Below are 18,215 nucleotides of genomic sequence, written 5' to 3' on the forward strand. Positions count from 1 at the left end.
TATTTTAGAACATATCTCAATTAAGCAGCCATATATATATATATATATATATATATATATATATATATATATATATATATCCCCAAATGAAAGCAAGCAAAGAAGAAGAAAAATTAATTACAGGTGGGAAAACACCAATAGCTGTACAAAAAGTAAAGATTTTTAAAAGGACAATGATGTTGGCTGTTGTGGTATACGCCTGTTATCCCAGCACTTGGCAGGCAGATGCAGCAGGCCAGCCTAGGTCATACACTGAATCCCTATCTAAAAGCAAGCAAAGTAAAGCAATAAAAAAAAAAAAAAATCAAAGCCTAGGGATATAGCTCAGTGGGAGAGCACTGGTCTAAGATAGTGGTTCTCAGCCTTCCTAATGTTATGACCCTTGTGTTGCGAAGCTCCACCACCATAAAATTATTTCATTGCTACTTCATAACTATAATTTTGCTACTGTTATGAACTGTAATGCTAATATCTGTGTTTACTGATGGTCTTAAGCAACCCTTGTGAAAGGGTCATTCTACCTGGAAAGTGGTTGTGACCCAAAAGTGGAGAACCACTGTGTGTGCGCTCTCTCTCTCTCTCTCTCTCTCTCTCTCTCTCTCTCTCTCTCTCTCTCTCTCTCTCTCTCTCACACACACACACACACACACACACACACACACACACACACACACACACAGTGGGGAGGAGAGATAACAGCTCTGAATAAAGAGCACTGGCTGTTCTTCCAGAGGATTAGGGCTCACAAGTCACACATGGGGGTTCACAAACATTTGTAACTCCACTTCCAGGTCTAGGGCATCCAGTGCTCTGTTCTGACTTCTGTGGGCACTAAGCAAACATATAGTGCACATATAGATATGCTGTGGGATGTTCTGTATGGCAAATATGTTAATTAAAAAAACACTGATTGGCCAGTAGCCAGACAGGAAGTATAGGCGGGACTAACAGAGAGGAGAATTAAGGGAACAGGAAGGGAAGGAGGAGACTGCATGAAGCCGCCTCCAGGACAAGAAAGATGTAAGGCACCAGTAAGCCACGAGCCACGTGGCAAAGTATAGATAGACTAATAGAAATGGACTAAATATAAGAGTAAGAGCTACACAATGTTAGGCCTGAGCTAATGGCCAAGCAGTTTAAATAATATAAGCGTCTGTATGCTTATTTTATAAGTGGGCTAAGGGACTGCCCAGGCTTGGCGGGACAAGGAGAGAAAACTACATAGATATGTGCAGGCAAAATATGTGTATACTTAAAATAAAATAAATAAATCTTATTTTACTTAATTAAAAGGTTGGAGATGGGTTGTTAGGAAGGAAAATGCTTTTGATGTTTTATCTTTATAGACTCGTGACTTTTTAAAAACCCAAGAATACTAAGAAAAGATTTGAGGTTAAATTTCAACAGAGCTCAGATGTTTAATTTACTGACTATTCCCCTTTTCTCACAAGTATTTGAAGATGAACTGCTGTGAAAATTGAAAGATGACGTAAAGTCAATCCCTTATAAGAAAGTACCTGCAGGCATTAGATATGTAAATAGCAGGCTCAGAGCTAGAGGGAACCATGGAAACAGAAGACGTGAACTCAAGAAGGATACTGAGAGAGCATCCCAGACAGCAGCTTGACATGTGGGCCTCACAACTTACCTTTTGCTTTCCAGTTTTTCAAGTTCTTCACGCTGCTGTCTCTCAAATTCAAGTCTGGTGAAATCAAATGAAAATATGTCACTTCCATAAAGGAGCTTTTCTCTCTGCACACAGATTAACACACTGGAGCACAGATTTGTCTATTGCTTTAATTACTATGGATTAGCAAGTTTAAAGTGCATTCTTTGCTCTATCACTATGATTAGAAATTAGATATAATTTAGGTGTTTGAACTTAGACTGAAGAGAACAGATTTGATTTGAAAGAAAATAAAATATTACTGTAGTTAAAAAAAAACAGAATTAAACACAACTTCTAAATGCTAAGCATGTCTATTCCATGCAGCTTAGTCACTGATGAGTAAGTAAGAAGGAGAATCTACCTTAGACAGATGGGTCCTTTTATAGGGAAAAGACTGCCAGGGAGGTAGATGGGAGAGAGCACAGACATCCATTAAGAAAACAATTCAACAGGAAGAAACACCAGGAGAAAAGCAGTAAGGTACTTAAAAGGCAATGGTCATGCATAGATCAAATAACACATTTCCCAGTAAGTGCATGAAGCAAACGCTCCAGAAAGTTAGCTTGCTGTTTTTCACACTTGGTTGACTACTGAGCACAAATAGTTACTGTGCATAGCAAAGCCCTTCTTTTAGTGCTGTATCATAGTAACGCTACTCAGAGGCTCAGATGTGCTGAGTGACAGTGGGGTCTATGAGACTACACAAAGTCACACAGTAGTAACAAAATAATGGAAAGCCGGTCATGTAGAATTTTTAAATTCTGACAACACAAGCCAATTTCCCTGACATGAGGAAATAGGTTTCACTTTTCAATTGAACACCATGAATTGTAACGCTCGAATATACACATTTCTCTGTTGTAGATGGCAGATACTGCTGCAAAGCTAAACTAGGGAACAACACACCATAAACTATCTTCCATGGACCATGTGCAGATCCAAACTGGCAACACAGATGATTTTACAGTGTTCGAAGATAGGATTCAAAGGGATCTCTTCTCACTTCCATTGGGGCTAGAAGGTGTCTGGTTGCTTTTGTAAGCACAACTGTGCATCTAGGGCACAAGAACAGTCATGCTGATTGGCACGGGCTGTTCCCTTTGTCCTCTAAGAATATTAAGGCTGCAAACTGTATCTCCAAGTTACAGACAAGGAACCCAAAGCTTGGATGTCTCCAGAACTTGTTCCAGGTCACAATGGTAATGTGTGGTGGAGCCAGCATTGAATCCATAACAACCTGCTTCCAAAGCACCCTCTGTTGACTTATTTTGTAAGTCTTGTTCAGATTTGTGATATAAAATACAAGAACTTACCTTTCACTGAAAATTGTTTCTGTTGATATTTATGCTATGTCAAGTGAACATAATCAATCTGTAGCTTAGTATAGGCATAGGTGTCCACACAAGATCAGTCATGGAGACAGATAACTGGTAACCATGGAACCCAGCCCATATGGCTGTGCATTAAGTAGGTATGATATGATCATTCCTAGTAAATATTTTTTAAAGATTTATTTATTTATTTATTTATTTATTTATTTATTTATTTATTTATTTATTATACAGTGTAATGTCTGCATGTATCCCTGCAGGCCAGAAGAGGGCGCAAGATCTCATTACAGATGGCTGTGAGCCACCATGTGGTTGCTGGGAATTGAACTCAAGACCTCTGGAAGAACAGCCAGTGCTCTTAACCGCTGAGCCATCTTCCAGCCCCCCTAGTAAATATTTTTAGTGTTGTGTTTCTCTTTCTTTCTCTTTTATTCTCCCTCCCTCTCTCTCTCTCTCTCTCTCTCTCTCTCTCTCTCTCTCTCTCTCTCTCTCTCTCTCTGTGTGTGTATTTAGGAACATGTGTGCTGTAACATACAAATAGAAGTCAGAGGATAACCTTAGGTGGGGGGCGGCCAGACCTCACCCCCCTACCTTGTTTAAGACAGTCTCTCTTGTTCTTCACTGATGTATATGTCAGGTTAGGTGGGTGCCTTGAGCTTCTGGGAATTCTCTGTCTCTACCCTTCTCTAATTCCCTGTAGGGACACATTGGGATGACCGACACATGTGCTATTGTGCTGATTTTTATGTGGGTGCCTGAGATTCAAGTTCAGGAACCATCTTCACAGCCCCCTGGTAAACTTGAACATATAGCTAATTCCTTCTAGGGACATTTACATAGTCAAAGGTAAGACTGGTTAAAATGCTTTTGAGGTCAGAAATTTCCCTAAAAGAATCCCCTTTAACCTTAGTTTTCATCTTCTGTGTGATATAGCTCTCTATGCCTACCAGCATCCACTGCTTTGACATCAACATGTGTGGAGCAGGCTGTTCTGAGAGCTGCAGCCAGGGACTGGGATAAAAGCCTGTCTTCTAAGATGTGTTTCCAACACCCAGACATTCAGAATCTTCATGTTGTTCCCCAAATTGCAGGACATTGACACATTAATCATCCTCAGACCACAAAGCAGGAAACTGAGGCTTAATGTATTGAGCAGCATCAGAATCCAAGTTTGGTTCCAAAACTTATTACGAGCCACAATTTTTCCTAAGGGTTGTGTGGTGACAGGGAGATCATAAAATACAAGTGATAATATCTGATTTTACAGTCTACCTAAGCAGTAGCTTCAAATGTTAAGTGAATGCAGTGTTAGGCAATGAGGTACACCAGCAGACATGGCACATCCTAGACATTATAGCCCCTCTCTGTTCTGCAACAGTGTGCCACACACAGGAGAAAATGTCCCAGAATATGGGAGAAGCTAGCATCAAGGCAAGTGTTTTTCTTTCTTTTGTATGATATAGAACTTAAGAAAATACCACTAAAACCAGATTTTCGCTTCCCACAGGTAACATGGGAAAGCATGGATTACAGGAGGGTATCAGAAACCACGTTCCAAAAAGCCTTTGAAGTTCACTAAAGACTTCAAACTTGACAAATACACCTGCCTGGGGTTTTGAAGACTAGCTGGGAAGGTGAACTAAGAAGCCAGGAGACAAATAAAGACGGTAAAGGGAAGTATGGGTGCTGTTCTCGGCCTGGCTGCTTCTCTCTGAAGGCAGAAGCAAGATTCCATGCCAAGAGCAAGGAGACTAAGAGGCATACATATCAGGGATATTACTTGGAAGAGGAGAAAGGGCGAGTGGGCGAGGGAATTGTACATGCGTGTCATCCTAGCAATAAAAAGGCTAAGGCAAGAGAAGCCAGACTGGGCTATTAGAGGTAGACCCTGTCTCTAAACCAAAACAAAAATAAAATAAATAGTAGAAGAGAACTGATAAAGAAAGTGAGGGGGAAAGACTCACTGGCATCACTCAAGTTTTGAGATTGTTGATTTCAGAGGTCCAATTTTCAGGCTGATATATTGTTTGTTTGTTTGTTTGTTTGTTTGTTTATCGGTAGTATTCAACAGAGATGCCTGAGGAAATGCAGGAAATGGCTGGTAGGAGCACAGAAAAGAGCTCAAATGCAGACATAGGTAGACAAAAATTCAAGTATTAGTCTAAAGACGAATTAGCTACTGAGCAAGAAAAGAAATGAAGTCAAAATGGAGCCTACAAGATAGAGGAGAAAATCAGAGCAGTCTCTATGCTGACAAAGTGGGTACCAGCCAATCGGACAACACGGTAAATTGTTCACCTAAGTCACTCAAGATAACAGTAGGGCTTAGACAGATGCTGAGACTTCAGAAGAGACATGTGGAAGGGCAGATGAGAACAGGAAGGAGAGCTGATGAGTGGCAATGGGTAAGTGCATGAGTTGAGTGGATGAGAAGTGCTTCACTAGGCATAGGACTTGGGATCTTCAAGCAGCTGGGCGGAGGATACAAGGTCTGTGGGCTCATGACATCAGTGCTTTCCACAGCAGACATCTTCAGCTTCGAATACTGGAGTAGGATTAAGAGGGGGAGACACTTGATCGACAGCAACTATCAACTTCAGATGTTTGAAGCCACAGCTTTTGGCCCTTCAGAAGGGCAGCATCTATTGATTAGGAAGATTCCTATTTTAGTTCTGAAGAGGAGAAATGACTTTTCTATGACTTGTTTCTACATCTTAGCCATTTTCTATTCAAAGAAGAGGCGTGCTCTGGTAGATAATAATTCCCTTTTCTAGAAAAGACTAAAATTTAAAAAAATCAACAACAGCAAAAAAAACCCCTACTTGGTGCTATCTCTTAACTGAAGTAAGGTCACCAACAATATGAGAAGAGCATCATGAGTCAGAGATCTTACTTTAAACATGAGGGGACAGGAATTGTTGCTGATAGCATATAACTTCTGTTAAATATCACATACTTACTGATCATACTTTAAAATGCATTTCCTTCCACAATCCATAATTATTTCAGTTAGCATACCACAATAGACTGTAAAATACAAGTGTGAGCCTGTCAGTATCTAGACAGTGTATCAAGTATAATTGTATGTAAATGTGGCTACATTTTTAAGCAAGTACAATTCACTATCTTACATTACTGGGATTATCATGGCCCCAAATGCTAATTTTCTAAATGTTATAATTAAAAAGAAAACTATAAAAGGATGTAATTTTTGCAGCTGTTTTTAACATTTGAAAATGACATTTGGAGGTACACATACTGTGTTAGGTCCAACAAAAAGCACAGCGTACCATCTATTTTTACCAGGAATAAACTTTTCTCTTCATTAAAAGACAGCTAGCATTTTTAGGTATAACTGCACATCTTGCAATTTACATTCCTGTTATCATCAGCAATAGAAAATGAGAGGGTTGGAGTTTCTGAGTTCACACCATTACTTTGAAAGTGAGACTGTGATTATTTTTAAAAGAGAGAGAAGAAAATGAAGAAAAATTTAAATAAGCATAAACCATAAATATTTGTAGCCTTATGCTGTAGTAATACTGATTAGTTTGGTACCTCTAAAGTCAGGCCTAGGAGCAGGAGGAAATGGCTACCCATGTCCAGCCAGGACTTTCACTGGCTGGACATGGGTAGCCATTCACTAGAGTGGTACAGGCAAGGGGTATGAGAGACTGAGCTCCAGACTGCAGCACATCTAGAAGGAGTTCCCATTTGGCAAGAGAGGTGACCTGAGACAGACATACTGGTAAAGTCTCCTGCCTGGATGGCTAATTCTATTGTCTGAACAGGTATATGGTTAGGAATCAGGAAAAAAATTATTCATCATTGGATAGACTTGGATTTTTTATTAGCAACTTTGGGTTGTAGTTATGTAGATCTACCGAACTGATGTGCATGCATCTCTTAAAGCTATATATGGTCTGCTTGGAATTCTTATTATATTACAATAAGAGACCCCACATTTTCATGGTGTATTGAGCCTTATAAAGTACTATGTCTCTGGTCACAGATACCTGCTGAACAAGCCCTGGCCAGTGCCTAGATACTTCAGTGCAAATCCTTGTAAGAAAATCCTAGCATTCACTGGAGGAAGACTGTTCTTTCTCTGGTCCATTACAAGGCATTAAAATCTTTCCTCTGGGTATCAGCACTCATATAAACATTCACTGGAAAGCTAAGAAAAGGTACTTTGTAAAGACGATTGACAGGAATTTCGAACCCCTCCATGTTACACACTGGGTTATCCAACAGTGGCCTCCATACAATTGCAGTTCAAGGGTGTGAGGCAAGAAGAGTGTGAAGCAGGCAGGGGCAAAAAGTTTCACCACACAGTTTAACCTGGAAAGTTACCCTCTACTTACGTCAGAGTTTGTAATGTGAATATCCAAAGCAAATAAACTTTCACACCTCTAGTATAGAAAGTATCCATTAAGACTTCCAAATTGTTAGATATTTTCTGTTGCAAACTGAAGATACCCAGAAATAATATCTTTTTTAAAGTAGTGCAATTTGATGCCATAAGCATTTTCTGTAGTTCTTCCCAGGCTACTTCAGTTAAGAGTACTGTAATCTGATTAAGTAAAATTCACACATATCCGAGCCAATCCTATTATAGTCCAAGATCACAGGCTTGCTGAAGTGGGTATAGACTCAATAGGCATAACCTTCAGCTCAGCACATACCCCTATACACTAGCCATACCTACAACATTAGAGCCCAAGAGACTGAGGCCCAGAATGTTAGAGAAGAGTGTAAGATAAGCATCTCTTAAGAGGAGCTGGGAAGAGAACTCACCTCATCTAGCTCTTCGCCAATTCTCCATGTACCCTGAAATTCCAACGGACCTCCTTATTCAAACCGTGGTTGAAGAGGTGAAAGCCCTCCGCAGTTAAAATTGATCTGTTATTTCAAAACCCACTCTCCCTGTTCAACACACTAGAACAGTGTGTCACAGGCAATCTTCCTACCACTTCCTTCCACCTCATGTTGGACCCAGCAAATCTATACCAAGCTGTTGGTATGTGAAAGGCAGTGCTGGGGAGAAGAGGGAGTGACCAAGTGTGTTTGCACAGTTAAGGGAGTGTAAGGAAACAGAGCATGTGCAGACCACATTGACAACAGTGAGCCAGAACAAAAGGTGGCTTTGATAGGGAGTCAGAGAGAGGGAACATGGCTACTGAGAGAGAGAGAGAGAGAGAGAGAGAGAGAGAGAGAGAGAGAGAGAGAGAGAGAGAGAGAGAGAGAGACTTACAGACGAGGGGCTGCTGAAGGTTGGCCTTGAGAAATAGAATTATGGTGATGCCTAGGATGCGCTGAATAAGGATAAATCAGGAGGAAGAAGAGAACAGTAAAAAAGAACATACAGCAGGGACAGACAGAAGCAGGAAGTGGCCTCAGCTGTCCACGTACAAAGAGCAGCAGGAATCAAGGGTGGTGAGCTAGGGCAGTAGCACTGCGAGCAGAATGTCCAGGTCAAGGCAACACTCTTCGAGGCCTTGCTGGCAAGTTGCTCTGCCACCTAAAGTGGACCTTGCCATGGTGGGTGAAACACTCAGGAACTGGTGCTCCGCTTCCCTAGGAACTCTCCTGTCTCACAGGTCCTGCCATCTGTGTGCCAGGCATAGTCGGGGTGCTGAGGAGTCTCTGCCCTGTGGAACAGGGATCACTGAGTAGTAAGTAACGGATATATTGTATTATGGCATCTGTGAAAAGGGATAAAACAAGGAAAGACAGTGGAGCAAAGAAGAGACTCAGGAAAGCAGGACATGGAGGGAGAAATCACTGAGATGCATCTCCTGCCATCTGGACAAGCCAGACAAAGAGCAGGTGACTTTTGTGGCCCACTGTGAGCCTGGCAGAACCAGCATGGTGGTGGAGAGGAAGCCAGAGAGAGGGGCCATGAGCAACTAGAGCAATAGCGAGGGCTGCTGGGCCTTTCATGCCACAGAGGGTGTGGCTGTCTCTCCCTTCCCCGGGCTTCCTGGACAACAAAGATCCTTCCATCTTGGCTGAGTGTGTACACTGTGGAGACCTCCTTCAAGGCACGCAGAAGGCACTCTACCAATGATTATGCTGGGTAGTTTCCTGAAGTCAATGACCTGAACTGCTGGCTCAGCAGACATGAGTAAGGAGATGCCGGGAATTAATACTAGCCTCTCTTTCCCTGAAAAAATAACAGTTATTCATACTCCTCACTTCTTTGTGTTGAGAATAACTCATTACGGCAAATTTAGGAAACACTTGTAAGTAAACACAGCCCAGAACCATGTTTGTTGTACTTTGAAATCAGCTTTCAACCTAGACTGGCATATATACACATGAAACTGAGAGTCTATAATAAAGCATTGTGATAGTTTGAATGTATTTGGCCTCCATAAGCACATAGGAAATGGCAGTATTAGATGTGTGGCTTTGTTGGAGTAGGTCTGGTCTTGTTGGAAGAAGTGTGTTACTGTGGGGGTGAGCTTTGAAGTCTCATATATGGTCAAGCCATGCCCAGTATCTCAGTTCACTTCCTGTTACCTTCAGATTAAGATGTAGAATTCTCAGCTCTTTCTCCAGCACCATGTCTGCCTGCGGGCCATCATGACACATCATGGTGATAATGGACTAAACCTCTAAGTGTAAGTGAGCCACCCCAGTTAAATGTTTTCCTTTATAAGTTGCTCTTCACAGCAAAAGAAACTCTAACTAAGACCTAAGACAAGTATATAATATCATATATATATACACACACACACACACACATACATATACATACATACATACATACACACACACACACACACACACAATGTCATAAACATTTCTCCTTTATATACACCTAGGACAAGTACCCAAACCAAAGACTGGTATTGTGTAACACTGTTTAATGTCATAGAATTCTATAATGACTTACATAAACAACCTCACTGTGAGAAAGGTACACAGGCAGACCATTCTGGAAAAAAAAAGTCCATAGTCCAGTCTCTTCTGAGAATCTGTAATCTCTTTCCTTAGTCACGGAGGGAGATTCTTCAGGGCTGAGAGTCAGTTCAGGAGGACAACAAATAGTTCGGAAGGCATTCAGGAGATAAAAGCAACACAATCCAAAGAGGGCTGGACAAACTACAAAATCTGCATCTCTATGCCTGATATCAAACTACTCCTTGGATCTCCAACTCCTTTCAGCTTTGTTAACTGCAACACATTCCTCTCTCTTGGGATGGTTCAATTAGCAGCTTTCTTCTGCAGGTATCCCATGGCTCTGGCATCTACCGCATCCTAGACTTTTCAAGGCAATCCAAGCTTCCCCTTCACGCTTCACACAAAGGCCTCTCGCTTGCGCTGCAACACGTTTATCCTCAATGGCTTTCCTTAGTCATGGAGGGAGATTCTATGACCCCTTTCTTGTATCCTTGACTCCAAAGCCAGAACCACCTGGCCGAAGCTGCCAAGTTCTGCTGTTTCCTAGGACTGGAACATGGCCCCCTTGTTCATTTCCATCTGTATCACCTTTCTGCTTTTAATGGTTTTCTTCAGTGCCTAAGTTTGGCTAACCTGGAACTTGCTCTGTTGATCAGACTGGCCTTGAACTCAGAGATGCACCTGCCTCTGCTTCCTGAGTGCTGGAATGAAAGATGGTACAACCATGCCCAGCCCTAAACTTTTCAATTCCTTGCATAAATTAGAAGTTTAGCTTGGTAAAGTCTTGTCCTAAGGTCACGACTCCCTTTATTCCATTTAACATCAGGTTTTTCTTTAAGCTTCTTTCTGGTGCTCCTTTTCTCCTCAAATTGTACATTTTGTATTTTTCCTTGCTCTGTTTGCCCCTTTTAATTATAGATCTGCATAAATGTGACCACTAATAACCAACAGCACAGTTAATACCAAGCTGTCTGGAAATCTCCTCTGCCAAGTCTGTTAATGCATAACTCAACTTAGTCCTAGGCAGATTCTTTTGTATAAGGGAGAAAGCATCATGTTCTTTGACAAATATCACAAGAATTGTCTCTAGGCTACATACTAATATTCTCCTCTGAAACCTCCTGAGCTGGGTCCCCACAGTTGAAATTACACTCAGCATCACTGTCTTCCACACTTGTACTAGTATGGCCCATTAGCCACTTAAAGCATTCAACTGCTTTTCTAATCCAAAGTGCTGAAGTCCACATTCTTCCAAACAAAAGCAAGGTCAGACCTATCACCCAGACCCTGGTACCAACTTCTACCTTAGTAATGGTTTCTATTGCAGTAAAGTGGAACCATGACCATGAAAACTCCTAAAAAATAAAACATTTAATTGGGGCTGGCTTACAGGTTCAGAGGTTTAGTCCATTCATGGTAGGAAGCATGCAGGCAGACATGGTGCTAAAGGAAGGAGACATGAGTTCTATATCTGGATTGGCAGACAGCAGGAAGAGAGAGTTCTACTAAGCCCAGCTTGGCCTCCTGAAACCTCAAAGCCCACCCCCAGTGACACACTTCCTCCACAAGGCCACACCTACCCACAACAGGCCATACCTCCTAACAGTGCCACTCCCTAATGATCAAGCATTCAAATGTATGAGCCTACTGGGAACGTACCTGTTCAAACCACAGCATACCCCTAACCAGGTGTCTCAGGTTTCTACTGCTGTGAAGAGACATCAAGACCACTGCAATTCTTATAAAGGAAAACATTTAATTGAAGTGCTGCCTTACATTTCAGAGGTCCAATCCATTATCATCATGGTGGGGAGCATGGTGGCATGAAGGCAGACATGGTGCTGTGGAAGGAGCTTACACAGTCTTACATCTTGCAGGCAACAAAAAGTCCACTGTGACACTGGGAGTAGCTTAGGCATAGGAGACCTCAAAGACCCCCACAGTGACACACTTCCTCCAACAAGACCACATCTCCTACTAATGCCACTCCCTCTGAGCTTATGGAGGCCAATTACACTCAGACTAACACACCAGGCAATGCAGAGATGTGTACTTTTGTGTTTCTGATGGGCTGATGGCAGTTTGAGAACTCTGGGCCCAGCCAGCCTGTAGCCACTCCCAGACTTCCTCTGCTATGTCTTTCCAACTGACCAACAACAAACCCATTGTCTCCTCTCTTTTTTATTTCCTGATATTTTTCTTTATTATACCCCCTGTTGCTTTAATTTAATCAATAGCTACCATCAAATAAAAATTCTGCATATGAATTTAGCTGACAGAATACCAAATTAGGCAAAGATTTAAATTAGAAAATTACAAAGCTATCTAGAATTTAGATGGGGAAAATGAAATAGCTTAAAGTGTCCTTATTTATTAGACACAAGTTAAGTGAGTTATGATATAAACAAAGAATGAATAATTACATTCAGTGGCCTCGGGTAGGGAGGTGGAATCTCACAATGAAATGTAAGTAGAGGAAATAAAAGACAGAACTATATATTCAGAACAGCCTCAATTTTTAAAGCACTCTATATGATACACTGTTGCAGTAACTTATGACCAAGTAAATAAATATACTTTAAAAGATAAGCAAATATTACCAATGAAAACTGATGGTTACATCTTGGTAGAAGAATTACTAAACATCTGTGATTACTTTATTCATTTCTGAGTGTTTCGCTTTTTTGTAATGAGCATCATTTTGTAATGTGAAAAAGACCGAAGCTTTTATAATCTATGATTGCAGCAACTAATTCACCTTTTTGGGGTCTATCAGCCTCTGGTTCATTTTCACTTATTTCTGACAATCAACATTAGCAGGTTATGTAAGATGCAGGGTTTGCTGATGCTGACTCAACACTTGATGTCACAGAGCTGAGAAATAGCTATTCAAGGTTAGAAATATGGCCTATGATAAAAGCAGATGGAAAGGCCTCACCAAGGACCAAGTCACACCTACACACTTTCAGCCAGGGATCCTACCTCAAACACCTACTTCAAAGTATGAACACAGTGTTGAGGAAGCCAGCCCTGTTAGTTTACCTTTAAACAGAGATAGAGAATAGACATACAATTGTACCAACAGACACAATTCCCAGTTGTTTAATTTGCTAACAAGGAAAGATGGAACAGACTATGAGTGAATAACTAAGGAGATGTAATGTGGGCTGAAGTTGGAAGTCCCTTTAGAGAAAGTGACATTTAAACTAAGACCTTAGAAGTAACAGTGGGTTCTGCTTCCCCAAGAGCTGATGGCTATTTGGACAAGAGTTGCAAGAGGCATGTGCAATGACCTGGGAGGGAGATAGATGCATACAACAGGAGTCCGTCATAGAACCAGAATGTACTCTAAACAAATGGTTACCAAGGAGCAGAGCTAATACACATAAATGAACACAACCTGGTACTTCAACAGAACATCATGCTGCCATGCAGGACTAACTGAAACTCTCCTGCCTCACCTTTGCCTGTAACAGCCATTTATCATCTCACTAAAAAATGGCTCATTTACTCAACTGAGCTTCAATAGCTCTAGATTGGAAAATACAGGAAACCACCCAGCCCACCAGGCAAGCTACAGTAATACAAGAAATCAACTTGTTCTTGGAATCGGCAGTTCACCTTCCATCTACTTTGAAGACAGAAAGCTCACAGGTCTATAATTTAAGGTGGATCACAAACAGAATGATATTCAAGGATTTAAAAATGAGCAAAGAAGAGCAAAATCAGTAATTAACACCAATCTCATCTAATGAAGAAGAAACCCACTTCCTTTAGTTTCCTTCATTACAAGTTCCTAAAGACTGTGTATCTTAATACGCTATTTAAGACAATCTATAGCCATCGTAAAGTTAGGAAATGACCCATAAAAAGGGAGACAACTGAAACCAAAGTTGGAGAAGAAACCAGCACTGCAGCAGACTTAACTAGAAAAAACAGCAAGGCTCAATAAAATGAACCAACAGAGATAAACACAGTAAATAACCCTCAAGTACACACAGGCTAACTACCAAATTACCAGCAGCATAAATATTGTCAACAACATGCATAAAGCTCACATGTTCAAGGTCAGCATGAAAAAGAGAAGCAACTTACAAAGTAGAAGAAGGTGAAGTGGAAGAGGAAAGAAACGTGTAGCTAGAAGAGCACTGTTCTTCCCAGGGAAGAGGATCTTTCCTAAAACATACAGTCTCATTCAAAGGTGAAGATCTCAGCAGGAGCATCCTGAGTTACAACCAGATTCTATTTCCCGACACCCCCGCCCTATTGCTGAAAGGGGAAAGTGAACTCCTCTAAGTTCCAACTCATTAGGTGTCCTTAAGTTCTACAAACTGTGCTGGGGACCCCTGTCAAACACATGCTGTGTGTGTCTGGTCCCTGGAAACAGGGTTACTTTTACCTACAGTAAAGCTAAGGCTGTTACCCTGCTACTGATGACTTCTCACTTTCCAGTGCAATGCTGGTCATCTTCTCCAGCTAGTGAAAGGGAAGATAAGAAGGGGGTCATCAAGAGGAAATAATTAGGCTTGAAGAAAAGGGGTGAAGAGACAACAGAACACAGGAGACATGAAAGGGAAAGGGGGACTGTTGTGGGTCAGAAGATACAGGTAGAAAACAGGACACACGGGGCTCATAGAGGGAACTGCACCTGTAATGAGTGTGTGTGGACAGTCTTCTTGTTGTTCTTGCTTCAATCTGTATTTCCATAGCTTTTAACAGTGTGTTAGAAAGCATCCATTAACAAGAACCAGGAAAAGGACAGAAGATACAAGGAAAAGGAACTACTTTCTTGTTATGTAATAGTTATTAGCTGGTAAGAATTCTTTACCACTATCTTGGTGCTTCTCGATGTTTGCACCCAATCTTAAAACTCTTCCTTCAGGTTTGAGCTCCTTCTGGATTTATTGTTTCGAACTCCATTCCTACACCCAACCAGAAGACAGCAAGAATGTGGACACTACCTTCACTCAGCATTCCAGTACAGGGTAAAACTCAGCAACAGTCATAGACACTTGGGTCCTGGGTAATGACCAGGACACTGAAGGAGGGCATGCATTTCAAGACAGCCATAGTTGCAGGCAGGAACCCCAGCTTCTGCTTCCTGCGACTGTGACCTAGAACTGCATCCAGAAAGCTGTACTCACAAGGATATATTCAAGAACTCAAGAAGATTCCTTGAAACTGTTTAGAAGAAAAAGAAACTTCTCACAGTATTCGCAGGTAGGAAATGAAATAATTTATTAATGTACAATCAGATTCTACTCTCTGATCTAGAAATGCCAAGCGTTAAATTTTTCTGCCTTGATGAAGTTACTATGTAGAACACAAGAATTAACTACAAATCTCTTCAGCCTGATGGCATGTGATAGCTGGAAACTGGACAAGAAAACAAATCAATAGAAGATAAGTCCAGTAAGACATGGAATATCTACAGTAGAATATCACATGACTATTAGAAGAGTATAAAAGAACTATGAAAGGAAAACATTGAATGCCAAAAAATCTTCCCAAAAAACAAAAACGTTTACAAATTCAGTATGACTTCATCTTGACAAACACAGTAAATATTAGATATCTGAAAAGAAGCACATGACCAGAAAAAGGTAGGGTCCATCACGGCCCAGGAAGCAGGGAGATGGGACAAGGTGGTTTGCTGGTTCTGACAGCAGGAGCGAGAGGAGTGGCTGGTTATACCTTAGCAGCAGTTACAAGGCAAAGAGTATTCTGTAACTGGGGCTTGGCTAGAAGTCTCAAGCCAAAGCTCCTAGACACATACTTCCACCAGTTAGATCCCACAATATCCCAAATAGGGCTATGGGTAGGAGCGACTCCTCAAACATATGAATCCGTGGGGGCATTTCACACTGAAACCATGATGGAGGAGAGGAAAAGAGACACATTTGTAGGGGAGCACCACAGCTAAGAGTACATGGCCACAGTAATTTCTTTTATACTTGTCTGTGATTTGAACTTCCTATGATAACTACTTAAAGTTCACCATCTCTCTTCTATCCCCTTCCCTGATGATGGATAGCTTCAGGCCATTTCAGAGTCAGAGGCCTTCCATGCCACCAAGGTGTGTGATGGCCCTGGGTGAAGCTCCTTAGGTGGTTCACCTAATGCAGCCCCAACCCTGACTTCTGACATTTTTAGATCTAGCTTGGTTAGAAACTGAGTTGATTCTTTTCAGAATTTAATTATTCAAATTTATCCATTTAAATGGGCTCACCACTGTGCAGCACTTAGAGGAGGCTAATGTGCCAGCAAAAATTTCTTTTATTTTCAATACTGAAATGAACTTGGAAGGTATCTAATTTTGCTTCAAGCACTTTCAAGAAGCTGTGAACGCTTCCGCCTCCTGCCAAATTAGCTGCCTGTTTGCAGTCTCCAGCGAGGTGGAGGAGGCTGAGCAGTCGGCTTGCTTTCTTCTTAAAGACACTGTGCCAGTGAGAAGGAATGTTTCCCCTGCAGGGAAATTATCTGCTGGCAAAGACCCTGGCTGGGCACCTCTCCAAAGTAGAGCTAACTCCCCAAGGAAGCCACCAGGCTGCTTTGCCCCATCCAAAAATTCTCTGGCATTAAGAATCGATGTGTGTACAAATCAGTTTCCAGAGAGCTTGAGATGCAGGCCAGCAGCCGGTTCCAAAACTGGAGTAGAAACTGTGTCCAACTTGATGTGCCCAGCCTGACAGAGAGGACTGTTCATGGATATAAAGACTTGATGTTAAAAAAAAACCACAAACTCCTAGAGTCCACTAAACTCAGATTATGATTCTATTGTTGCTGTTTATTTTTAAACATGGGCTAGCTGAAAGATCAAAGGTTGCCCATTGAATAAAAAGGAAAAAAAGAAAAAAGAGAAAGAAGGAATGAACTAAAAAACCAGCTTCTTTGAAGACAAGTTGGATCTCACCAGATATGATCATTAGCAAAACAGCCACCATTGTTGGGATAGTTTGGTTCTGTGAGGATATATATATATATATATATATATATATATATATATATATAAAATTACAAATTATATAAATATATATATATATATTATAAAACTAACTCTCACTCCCCCACTCTTCTAGACGATACCAAAGAAAATAAGGGATATGTAGATCTGTGATCTTTAAGCAAGCCACCAACCATGAAGGAAGCACTCACTAAAACAGAAGGAGACACACAGGAAGTACAGCGCGCAAGGGTCATGTGTAGCACAGGCATCTGGAGACCACCGAAAGACATGTCCTAGATCCTCTTTGCAGCCCCAGATCTCTAGATTGGCAAAAAGTTACTTCCGATGTGCAGGATTTGAAACTAAGTAAGGCATGGGGGGTTCCTGCCTTCAAGAGGCCCAGGCATTAGATGAATTTGAAAGAGAAGGCATGCATAGAATGTCTGTCCAAGGAAAAAAGGCAAAAATTCAGCTCAAACTGGAGATGGGCAGAAGCCTCTGAGAATGTGATTCCTGGACTAAGCTTAAAAGGAAACTAACCAGGAAGCAGATGGAAAGGCTTTACTGAGCTTTCATAGATGGGGGGTATTGGATCACACTGGAGAACAAATCTTGGATGACAGTGATGGGACTTGGAGGTCACTCTGTGGAAGCTGAAGGACCAGGCCTGATGCTAGGAAGAAGGGCTTACCCACAAAGGACTCAAGGAACATAATGCAGAGTGTCCACAGGTTCAGGTGGGGTAGAAGTCTAGAGGCCCCTTCCCCAGAGGAGGCAGGAATCCTACAGAGTAATCCCAGGATAACCCAAAGGTGGTATGTGTAAGACAACACCGTGGTTCTATAAATCCTGCCAGACTTTACAAGCATCTTCTGCACTTACTAAATCATACCCCAAGGTGACTGAGCCTCTGCCTGTCCTCATCATTCAAGCTCCAGCATAAGGTGGGACAAATGAGAGGCTCTCAAACACCAGGCAGAAGAATGAGTAAACATTTTTCATTCATCGTTTTCATTTCATTCATTCACTTTCATTCATCCCACAAGCAAGGCTGAGTGCTTCCTATAGGCCATACAAATGCTGCTGCTGTCAAGTGAGCTTTTCCCACGGTGAGTCTGACTGCTGACGGATGACTCAAAACCACAGCCACTAACAGAAGAAGTTCAAGGCCCAGGGCCCAGTTACTCAAAGTCGTTCTTATTACTCTCAGTGCCTTTGAAACCTGACCCTCCTCCTGTTTGTATTTCAGCTAAATAATATCCAACCAAAGATTTAAGCCTAAAACTGGAAGTCAACATACTTTCCTTTGTTAAAGTCCACAGACAGTTAAACTTCCAGGACCCATAGCTGCCTGCCTCAC

General features: G+C 41.5%; 1 protein-coding gene across 13 annotated transcripts in view; it reads right to left on the reverse strand.

Moving 5' to 3' along the window:
• The window catches only part of Kif16b (kinesin family member 16B), a 286,551-nt gene that overhangs the window by 100,021 nt on the left and 168,315 nt on the right, over nucleotides 1-18,215 (reverse strand). For 9 of the 13 annotated variants that reach the window (XM_076570752.1, XM_076570755.1, XM_042276359.2 and 6 more), the window contains 2 exons: nucleotides 2,031-2,063; nucleotides 1,649-1,702 (listed from right to left, as the gene is read on the reverse strand). In XM_076570752.1, coding sequence (XP_076426867.1) covers nucleotides 1,649-1,702; nucleotides 2,031-2,063 — 87 coding nt within the window. The remainder of the gene's footprint in view (nucleotides 1-1,648; nucleotides 1,703-2,030; nucleotides 2,064-18,215) is intronic. The other 4 variants (XR_013050802.1, XM_076570753.1, XM_006983685.4 and 1 more) reach the window with 1 other exon arrangement.

Source organism: Peromyscus maniculatus, chromosome 4 (genome assembly GCF_049852395.1).
Source record: "Peromyscus maniculatus bairdii isolate BWxNUB_F1_BW_parent chromosome 4, HU_Pman_BW_mat_3.1, whole genome shotgun sequence".
Taxonomy (NCBI): Eukaryota; Metazoa; Chordata; class Mammalia; order Rodentia; family Cricetidae; genus Peromyscus; species Peromyscus maniculatus.